This window comes from Ailuropoda melanoleuca, chromosome 14 (assembly GCF_002007445.2).
Source record: "Ailuropoda melanoleuca isolate Jingjing chromosome 14, ASM200744v2, whole genome shotgun sequence".
NCBI lineage: Eukaryota > Metazoa > Chordata > Mammalia > Carnivora > Ursidae > Ailuropoda > Ailuropoda melanoleuca.
In genome coordinates, this window is record NC_048231.1 from 58,478,253 (window position 1) to 58,489,471 (window position 11,219).

The window sequence follows — 11,219 nt, forward strand, 5'->3', positions numbered from 1 at the left end:
CTTTTTCTTATTGACTTCTGTTAATAGGAATATAGGGTAATAGTGAGCTATAAATATTATCCCTGGTTTATAATTTTGCTTATAGTGTTTTTTAAATAACAGCTTTATTGAGATATAATTCATGTATCTTACAATCTACCCATTAAAAGTGTACAATTAATATTTTTTTAGTATATTCACAGAATTGTGCAACCATCACCACATAAACTTCTGAACATTTTCATCACTCCAAGAGAAATCATGTATCCATTATCAGTCACTCTCCATTTCAGCCCTCCACTCCCAGCCCCTGGGAACTATAAATCTACTTTCTATTTCTATGAATTTGTCTGTTCTGGGCATTTCATATAAATGGAATCATGCAATATATGGCCTCTTGTGACTGGTTTCTTTTATTTGGCCTATTGTTTTCAAGGTTCATCCATGTTGTAATATGTAGCAGTACTTCATTCCTTTTTACTGCTGAACAGAATCCCATTTTATGCATATACCACATTTTATTTATCCATTCATCAGTGTATAGACTTTTGGGTTGTTTCCACTTTGGGGCTATTAGGAATAATGCTGCTACAAACATTTGTGTATAGACTTTTGTGTGGAAATACATTTTTACTTATTTTTCATTTCATACCTGTGAGTGGAATTGCTGGGTCGTATGGTAACTATATATATCCATTCGAGGAACTATTTCCAAAGTGTCTGTACCATTTTACATTCCTACCAACAATGTGTGAGGGTTCCAATTTCTCCATATCCTCACCAACACTCTTCATTGTCTTTTTTTTGTTTATTTTAGACATTCTAGTGGGCATGAAGTAGTATCTCATTGTGGTTTTGATTTGTATTTCTCTAACGGCTAACGATGAGCATTTTTTCATGTGCTTATTGGTTGTTCGTACATCTTCTTTGGAGCAATGTCTATACAAATCATTTGCCCGTTTTTCAGTTGGGTTATTCATCTTTCTATTTTGAGTTGTAACCGTTCTTTATATATACTGGATACAAGTCCTTTATCAAATATATGAGTTGCAAATATTTTTCCCACTGTATGGGTTGTCTTTTCACTCTCTTAATGGTGTCCTTTGAAGTGCATTTTTTTTTTATTTTCACGAAGTTTAATTCATTTATTTTTTCTTTTGTTGCTTGTGCTTTTGGTGTCACAACTAAGAAACTTTTGCCTAATCCAAGGCCACGAACATTTACTTCTATGTTTTCTTCTAAGAGTGGTATAGTTTTAGCTCTTACATTTAGATTTATAATCCATTTTTGGTTAATTTTTGTATATGGTGTGAGGAAGAGATCCAGGTTTATTCTTTTGCATGAGGATATCTAGTTGTCCTATAATCATTTGTTGAAGAGACTGTTTTTTTACCCATTGAATTTTCTTGGCACTCCTGTCAAAATTTAATTGCCCATAAAATGCAGTGGTTTATTTAGGGACTCTTAGTGCTATTCATCGATCTTTTAATCTTGATATATCCTGGAACTTTGGTGAACTCATTTATTAGCCCTAGTCATTTTGTAGTCTTTTCCTTAGTATTTTCTTTTTGTCCATTTCATCTGAGTAATCTAATTAAATATCTGTATGCTAGGGCTGCCATAACAAAATATCACAGACTGATTGGTTTAAACAACAGAAATTTAATTTCTCAAAGTTCTGGAGGCTGCAAGTTCAAGAAAGATCAAGGTGCCGTACAATTGGTGTTTCCTGAGGTCTCCCACCTTGACTTGCAGATAGTTGCCTTCTTGCCATATCTTCACATGGCCCTTCCTTTGTGTGTGTGCATCCCTTGTTTCTCTTCCTTTTCTTATAAGAACATCAGTCAGGGGCACCTGGGTGTCTCAGTCGGTTAAGTGTCTACATTTGGCTCAGGTCATGATCTTGGGGTCCCGGGCTCAAGCCCTGTGTCAGGCTCTCTGCTCAGCGAGGAGTCTGCTGCCATTTACAACAATATGGATGGTGCTAGAGTTATTACGTTAAGTGAAATAAGTCAGAGAAAGACAAATACCATATGATTTTACTCATATGGAATTTAAGAAACAAAACAAGCAAAGGAAAAAAGAGAGAGTGAGGCAAACCAAGAAACTATAGAAAACAAACTGATGGTTACCAGAAGGGAGGTGGATGGGTTAAATAGGTGATAGGGATTGATGAGTGCACATGTTGTGGTGAGCACTGGATATTGTATGGAATTGTTGAATCACTATATTGTACACCGGAAACTAATATTACACTGTATGTTAACTAACTGGAATTTAAATAAAAACTTAAAAAATAGACTAATATAATGAACCAACACCATAGACCTATCACCCACCTTCAAAATTATGAGCGCACATGGACACTGTCATTTAATCTTACTTTCTCTCTCCTTCTTTCCCTCAATATGTTAAAACAAATCCCAGACATTATATTAAGAAGTACTATAAAGTTTTCTGCAATAGTTGTATACATTTCTTATTAAGCTTATTCCTAGGCATTTTATCCAGCTATTGATTGTTATAGATATGAAGATTGATTTCTGTACATTAACTTTGTTCCTTTTCATTACTGTAAAAATATTGGTTTCTGCTAATTTGAATTCAGTGATTTGAAAAAAATAAGGCAAATCACCACCCTTCATAATTTATCAAGTACCTTTTATCTATATGTTTACCTGGACAATTAAAAATATGCTAAAATTATAAGTATAAACTACTGTAATAAGTTGCTAGCCTTGTTCCAAACAATACAATTGTGGCCTGAAACATAATGACCAACCTATATAATGGCACAGCAAAGTCCCCTGGGATTCCTATCCTATAAGATTCTCTATTAAGACATGAAAAACTGTCTTCCAGTTTCCTGCAACATTATAATGTTATATGTACAGTTGCTGGTGTCTGTTCTTCCTGTAGAACTTAAAACCATTCCCTAGTGCTAAAGTCCCGCCCTCAGAGAGGCAAACTAACTCTTCTGAGCCAGTGAGGAACCATTTCAATTTTTTGAGTTCTTATGAGGAGCACCGATTAGAAGTATCAGGAATCACACTGTGGTATGAATACTTATTTTTTTAAAGGTTTTATTTACTTACTTGAGAGAGGGAGAGAGCATGAGTTGGGGGCAGGGCAGAGAGAGAGAGGGAGAAACAGGCTCCCTGCTGAGCAGGGAGGCCAACACAGGACTCGATCCCAGGACCCTGAGATCATGACCTGAGCCAAAAGCAGACACTTAACTGACAGAGCCACCCAGGCGTCCCTGAATACTTATTTTTGAGATAATTCCTAATGTAGTACCACGAATATCCTGCTCTTTATAACATTTTTTCTTTTCAAACTCTCAGAGGGTTTTAACAGTCCCTTTTGACACTTGCTGGTTAATCGATTAAGCTGTTCTGGCAGAATGGAGTCAGGAATTGGGGGTCTGTACTCATTTTGGAAAACTCTAGTTGGCTTTTGTGTTTATGTTCCCCATAGCCTATCTCTAAAATGGCATGTGGTTTTTCTGGGCTGAATTGTTTTCTGAATCTGAATAGGAACCTTCTCTTGGGTGTACCTGGTATTACATAGGTAAATTAATTAATTAGTTAATTAATTAATTTGCTTATTCCAAAAATTAAAACAAACTTTCCTTCAGAGAAAAGTGCTTTCTCCTCCATTGCAATGACTTAGTTTGCAGGGCACCTTTTAAATGACAAAGTCATCTGGACAGGGATGAATATATTTCATTAAAATACGACTTTAAGGGAAACTGTGAAGGTAGTTTCAATATGGCACATAATGATATCCTTGATGCCACATATGACTTTGGCCGAGTTAAATGACAACTTCTCCTTAAGGTAGTACTACCTACCTCATTGAGTTTTTATAGGGATTAAGTGAATTGATATATTTAAAGTCCTTAGACTAGTACCCAGCACATAAAAAAAACCAAAAACCCTGAACACAGAGAAACTGACTTTCTTAAAATAGGTCAAGGATAAAACTAAAATTTTAACCATCTGCTTTCTCTCACCTCATTCTTATTGAATTAACTCCCTTCCTGCATATAAAATAGTTTCTAATTTGAACAACCTCTTTCATTTTCAAGATTCGCCGATTCTCAGTCCAGCTAATTCTGCAATCAATTTAAGTGGAGCTCAGGACCTGACCCGGAATAAGAATGTTGTGAAGCCACTGGCTTTATCTTTGCAGGTTGTAGGGAAGACTTTTGCTGCAGGTGATGTTTTCCTCACTTATATTTCTTTGGTAAATATGTAGTCTATAAAAGACTTGTGTGAAATCTCATTGACAATTTGGTAGAAGAAAACAGATGCTCTTTTCCTGCGAGTTGAAGACAGAAGTGGGGCTGTCTATAATATTGTATCATCATACAAAGCTTTTTATTACGTATGCTCCAACCAGAAGAGTCAAAGAATGACATTTAGCACATGGGGAGACAGAGCAGGTTGGTTCTATTCAGCAAACATTTCTTGGATACCTGCCATTTTGAGGAACTGAGCATACAAAGATAAATAAGGCTCAATCCCTGACCTCTAATGCACTTATAACCTAGTAGAGAAGATAGAACTATAGGAAAATATTTTCAGTGTGTTGTAGTAAATACAACAATATGCTGGGGGAGCACAAAGGAGGGAGAGGGTTTTAGCTCAACATTTTAGAGAGTAATGAAGAATGAGTTCTTGGAGGAGCTTGATCTTAAATTATGAGGAGATATTCGCCATACGGAGGAGTGAGGGAAAGATCTTTCAAATTTAGGGGAAATCCAGGACCAAAGCTTGAAAGGAAAGGAAAGAAAAGAAGCTGCATGATGTGTGCAGGAACTTCCCAGTGGTTTGGACTTGTTAAAACGGTAAAATGTAAAACTCAGGGAGTGGCAGGGAGCAAGTAGTGGGCAAGGGAAGCATGAGTTTTACTCTGTAACTTATGGGACAAAGGAGTAGCATGATCTGATTTGAACTTGAGCTAGATCACTTTGGCAGCAAAAAAAAAAAAAAAAAAAAAAGAGAGAGAGAGAGAGAGAGAAGTAGAAAACTAGTTGGAGGTCATTTCAATAGGTGAGAAATGATGAAGTCCTTGACTTCGGTACTAATAGGTAGGAAAGGAGGAAACAGATTGGAGAACTACTCAGGAAGTAAAATCAGCAGAATTTGGCTGATTAACATAAGCAAGAAGCGGAAGAAGGGGTCTTGGTTTGTACCTGTCTGTCTGCTAATGGTTATGTAATTACGTGAGACAGGAAATACAGAAGAAGGAGGAGAGTTCAACTGTGAGTAATGGTGGACATGTTGAATTTGAGACACCCATGAAATGTCCCAGGGCAGTAACTCAGCAGTCATCTAATTTATTGTACATGAGATTAAAATCACCAGGGTAAATAGGGTCTGCTAAAGAGCAATGTTGGGTAAGGCAAGCTGTTAACTAAAGATAACATCTTAGAAAATGCTAGTGTTTAAGGAAAAGAAATGGTCAGAGAGGTAGGGGAAGAATGAAAAGAAAGAGAGCCTATCATTCTTGGAAATTTTATAGCAGTTAGGCGTCATAATTTATTGTGACCACTTTTATTCTTATTCTGTTCCAACAGTTCTTGCAGGATCCACCTTCTGGTTAGATTACAGACTTGAGCAAACTGAATCCAAGTTTTTGCAGCATTAAAAAAGTTAATAAAATTATGAATCCTGGCAGTAACCAGCATGGTTGCTAAAACCATCAGATGAAGGGCTGATGGACAACTTTGTTGTTTTTTAAAAAATATTTTATTTATTTATTTGACAGAGAGAGAGAGAGAGAGCACAAGCAGGGGGAGCAGCAGAGGGAGAAGGAGAAGCAGGCTTTCTGATGAGCAGGGAGCCTAATGTGGGACTCGATCCCAGGACCCTGGGATCATGACCTGAGCCAAAGGCAACACCTGCTGAGCCACCCAGGTGCCCCAATGATGGACACCTTTATAATTTGAGGATTAGGTTAACAACTCTTGAACCCACTGATCAATCTTAACATGACAAGAAGAGAGAAAGCCAGTTATCGTGTGCCTGCTAATGGAAGAATATGAGAGTATTTATGAGATGCTCTTGCACAAAAACCCAAACCTAAATCTGAGTAAGCCTCTATATCTAATAATTTGTATGTAGGAAATAGAGGGGATGTTAAATGATGCCATAGATAACCAATCAGCAAAATTCAGAAAATGAAAAATTCTGCCAGATTTTCACCAAATTAATTGGAAGAAAGAAAAAAGAAGGGGAATCCTATAGATTAAAGAAGGTTCAAGGAGAGGGAGAAAAGGGACACAACTGACACTATACAGAGTCTGGAAGACGTCTCAGCAAAAATGACATCATCTTAAATCTCGTTGCAGTATGACCTTATCCTGATTCAAGCAAATTATTTTTAAAATTTGTGAGACAGTCCATGAAATGCAAACACTAACTGAATATTTTTATTATACTAATAAATGTGAGCTTTTAAAAAGGGGGCCTTAAGGGACATAAAAACTAAATTCAATGTGTAGATCCTTTTTGAACCCCAATTTGAGGAAGTCCACTGTAAAAAACCATTTCTGAGATAACGGGGGAAATTTGAACACTAATGGGATATTTGACATTAAGAAATTATTAATCACTGTTAATTTGAAGTATAATAATGATACTACAGTTACATTTTTAGGAGTTCTTTTCTTTCAGAAACTCACACAAAAATATTTATGGATGAAAGAATATAAATAAGTTCACTTCAAAATAATCTAGAGCAAGTATGTGACTATGTTGTGTGAAGAGGAAGTATCTTAATTTATATTTATCTAAAGCAAGGTTGGCCCTCTGTTGATAAATGTTGAGGCTGGGTGGTAGGTATGTAGTTTATTATACCATTCTCCAAATTTCTTGGAGATTTTCAAGATATAAAGTTAAAAAAAGACAACAACACAATTTTCTCTTTCTTCCAAAGACATCACTGAAAGTGATTCTAAAAGATCTCTTGGGATCCTAGAAAATTATTTTTAGGTGACATTTCATTTTAAAGAGGGTACTACTCTGATGGTTGTAGTCCATTTTACACAAGGGACTGTCCTGTCAGTGAGACGTCTTTGAATCCTGGAGCGTGAGGTTTATGGTATGGTTGCAGCGTCACAGAAGGCAGTGTGCGGCTCAGCCCCTGTTCTGAATATTCCCCTCCTGTGCTACAGATGCTGCTAATGGAAACAGTAGCCATGGAGGAAAGAGCAATGCATCCAGCTCCACCCCGGCCCGCCCAGGGAATTACTCTTTGTCACCAAGACCTAGCTATGCATCAGGAGACCAAGGTACAATACCCATCTTAGAGTTTTGAAATAATGCACCTTAATTATGGAAGACATGCTATGGCGTTTGGAATGATGAATTATCTGACAGTGCACTCCTATTTTTTCCTTAGCTTCTCATCCAAGGTTTCGAAGGTTTATGATTGGTGTGAACAATGATGATTAAATGTCTTGGTGATATATGAGCCTAGCTAGAAAAAAAAGTTGAAACAAAAATATAAGGAAGTGCCTTAAAAACCATGAGCTTTGCTGACCAAAGACAGAGATCAAGGTTCCTCTGTGTTTTGTGACCCTGGGCAAATCTGAGCCTTCATTTCACCATCTACAAAATGGGTATAACAGTATACTTATCCTACAACTTCACCATGTTATTGATAGAATTTAATGAAATAATCTGGGTAAAAGTGTAAATGTAAAACAGCGTACAAATGTTAGGTGGTATTGTTAGGGTGAGTTTTTCTAATTTTATCTTTACCTCTAGAAGAATGGCTCAGACTTTCTGAGTATAATCAAATTAAAGGCTCTATGTTACTTTGAATTCTCTCCTTTCTTCCACTACTAAGAACAAGGCTCGTCTTTCTCTTTGCCTTCAGCTACCATGTTCATTTCTGGGCCACCAAAGAAACGACACCGGGGATGGTATCCTGGGTCACCTGTCCCACAACCTGGTTTAGTTGTACCTGTTCCAACAGTTCGCCCTCTTTCAAGAACTGGTAAGATTTCAACAGAAGATGGGTTCTCAGTTTTTTTGAATTAGCAGAGGTATCTTCTGCTCCTATTCTTTCCCTAAACCTTTGAAGATAAATTTCCTTATCCAACCATTGTGTCCAGTATTATGTAAGGAAATTAATAGCTGATATTTTGTCCCCATCACATCTGCCTTCCCTAAAAGTACATGTGCCATCACAACAGATCTTAACTCACCATCTGGCTTTGTTTTGGTCTACAGTATCAATAAACCATTCTTTACATAGGGCACGATGCAACTAACCCACCATCATAGGGCACAAATGCGCTTGCTTTGCCATTTGTGGTGTTAGATGTGTTTTCCTATTATCTGATTCCTTTATGTGACACGCACCTTTTATTTCTGGCCTGGACAGCTTAGTCTGTGGCTAGAAACCTGAAAAGCCAACTGGTTCTCCTTTAGAATAGCCAAACCGTGGCCATTGGGTACCTACTGTTAACTCTTTAAATACTGGTCTGCCCTGCTGTACTAAGCACAGACAAATGTAAATATACCAGTTCTAAGACATAATTGGGATTCTTTAAAAATGTAAGTTTGCTTAAATAGTTTTAAAGACTACATAGAGATGCAGTATTTACAAAGAATTATGCCAATATGTTACTGTGTTTGTCTCTAGATAATACTGATTAATGATGAGTTTATTCTTCTTCGCTCTTTTCTATATTTTTCAAATTTTCTATAATGAGTCATGATAATTGGGATGGGGATGGAGGGAATTAAATACAAAACAGAATCCAAAAGATTGCATGTGGAAAAACAACTAGAAGAAAAAACTATGAAAATGCTAAACAGTAGTTATCTCCAGGTGATGTGATTATGATTGGGGTTGTTTCCTCCTGTTTTTCTCACTTCTAATTTTATACAATAAACATGAATTGCTTTAATTAAAAAAAAATAACGAACCATCACACTTCTAAAACTTCTCTATTAAAAGTATTAAGACTATGTTGATTTCAATGGTATTTCATTTAGCTTTCATGTCTAATCCTTCTTGTCAAACAACTTTTTTTCCAGAGTCCCTTTTATCTGCCCCAGTTCCACAGACCCCATTAACTGGAATTTTACAACCTCGACCCATTCCTGCAGGGGAAACTGTAATTGTTCCTGAAAACCTGCTGAGTAACTCAGGAGTTAGACCAGTAATTCTGATAGGTAAGGGAAAGGAATTCCAAGTTGCCTGTGTCTGCTGGGATATAGGACTGTTTCTCCGGTTCAGTGTTCGTGTATTTATCCATGTGTTCATGCATGTATTCATTCATCCATATATTGATTCTTTCATCTTTTATCAGTCAGCTCCCTCTTGCTGTTAAGCATGTGACTAGAAGTTGGGAATAAGGCAGAGGCTTTTTGCCCACAGGGAGCACTGTTTAGTGTGGAGTCTGTCACGTAAATAAGTACAATATTGTGAAACTTGAGCTAGTAGAGGTTCACAACCAACAACTCCAAGAACTCAAAGGAGAGAGAGCTTAACTCTGCCTGGAGGGAGTCTGAGAAGACTTGTCAGAGGTGATGTTTCAGCTGGGTCCTGAATGGAAAAGGACGTTCTGGTCAAAGGGAGCCAAACCACAGAGAAAAGAAACAAGCTGAACCAGCTAACAGGCCCCCTTTGGGAGAACCACGAGGTCCCAGAGTTGCATGGGGAAGCATCTGTGAATCGCTTATCTTTACAGAGTCTGAGTCCTTCCAAACTGTCTATAAGTGGAGGTGTAGAAATTTAGAGGTCCCTAGAATCCAGGACTAATTTCATGCTTTTCAGACCCACATCAAGAATTACCTCATTCGGGGACTATCCTAGGTCAGAAGGAGGCTTCCTGTTTTACCTTTGGGACTAAACAGATGGGATGTTTAAGCCCCACTGGATCTTTAGGGTATGTCTATATGAGGTGTTACCTGCTTCTTTTGGTTGACTTGAGCCTACCGACATGGATGGTTTTGCTTCAAGCCCTATCCTTTATCGGGCTGTCCTATCCCCTGCTCCTGGGCCTATAGGCACTGGGAGAATCCCAGTTGTTTAAATTCAATATGGTCAGGAAATTTTTATTAAACATTTGAGTAGTGTGCATAATGGAGCTAGTCTTGGAAAGATATGTAGAACATGGGGACCCTTTGGTGTCTGCCTTTTAGAAAGTCTCACAGAGAAACTGCCCCTCTTTTTACCATGCCACCAAAACAGGGTATGTTTTCAACATATTTTTGTCCTATCTACTTCTAATGTAATTTGAGGCTATTTACCGACATTTGAGAAGAGAATATAAAAATAACAAAGATAGCACAAAGAGTAGGAACCTGCAAGTACCTATGACTAGAAGAATATTGCTGGTTATCAATGAGTTTGTTAGCTTTTTAAAATGTTTAAGAAAACCTCAGGAAATGAAATATGTTATTGTGGTTTGTTTTCTGGCTTCTTGTGTTTAAAGAAACTTGATCAAGAATTCTATTGGAAAATATTTTATCATTGCAGTTTTGCGAAAGGTTACAGAGATGTTTTGCAAACTCTCATCAATCCTCTGTGGCAGATATAATATTAACATGCCTCTTCTGTGGAAAACAGAGATGATATCATCTGAGTCTTTTGCTTCCTGCTCATCTGATTAAATATAAGGGTAGAATTCGGAAGCATCTGAGGGAATTCCCTAGAATATTCGAGTGATTTTGTTTGGCAACCATCTCAGAGGGCAGGAAACTTTGTTAAGCATCTTTGATCCTAGCTGGGCACGTGTACCTGGTTGGACCTCAAAAAGAAATGTTGAACTTTATTGACCTGCTTCTATTGGGGCAGGCTATGGCACTTTACCCTATTTCTATGGAAATGTTGGTGACATTGTTGTGAGTCCTCTGCTGGTGAATTGCTACAAGATTCCACAGTTGGAAAACAAAGATTTGGAACACTTAGGGTTGACTGGCAGCCAACTTCTGAGCGTGGAAAACATGATTCTTCTGACGATACAGTATCTTGTGCGGCTAGGTAAGCGATTTTCAATAATTATTTGGTGGTGATAATTTTTATTCTTTTTTGCATCATGCGTTTTTCCTTTCCCCACTTTATCACATTTCTCCACTTGTACATCTCTTACTTTCTCCTTTTAATTTCTAATATTCCCTTCCTTCAACCCCACTGTCTCTGTTCCCTTTCCTTTCCCATTTCTTTTCTACTCCTTTTTGCCACTTGCTTCCCTCCCCCCTCCCCCCTCCCCC

General features: G+C 37.5%; 1 protein-coding gene across 8 annotated transcripts in view; it reads left to right on the forward strand.

Annotated features, from left to right (window-relative positions):
- The window catches only part of GREB1L (GREB1 like retinoic acid receptor coactivator), a 259,381-nt gene that overhangs the window by 168,715 nt on the left and 79,447 nt on the right, over positions 1 to 11,219 (forward strand). For 6 of the 8 annotated variants that reach the window (XR_004620338.1, XM_034642744.1, XM_034642747.1 and 3 more), the window contains 5 exons: positions 4,070 to 4,198; positions 7,163 to 7,279; positions 7,870 to 7,989; positions 9,039 to 9,176; positions 10,804 to 10,989. Coding sequence is in view for 7 of the 8 variants with exons in the window: in XM_034642744.1 (XP_034498635.1) it covers positions 4,070 to 4,198; positions 7,163 to 7,279; positions 7,870 to 7,989; positions 9,039 to 9,176; positions 10,804 to 10,989 (690 nt within the window). In the remaining variant the exon portion in view is untranslated. The remainder of the gene's footprint in view (positions 1 to 4,069; positions 4,199 to 7,162; positions 7,280 to 7,869; positions 7,990 to 9,038; positions 9,177 to 10,803; positions 10,990 to 11,219) is intronic. The other 2 variants (XM_034642749.1, XM_034642750.1) reach the window with 1 other exon arrangement.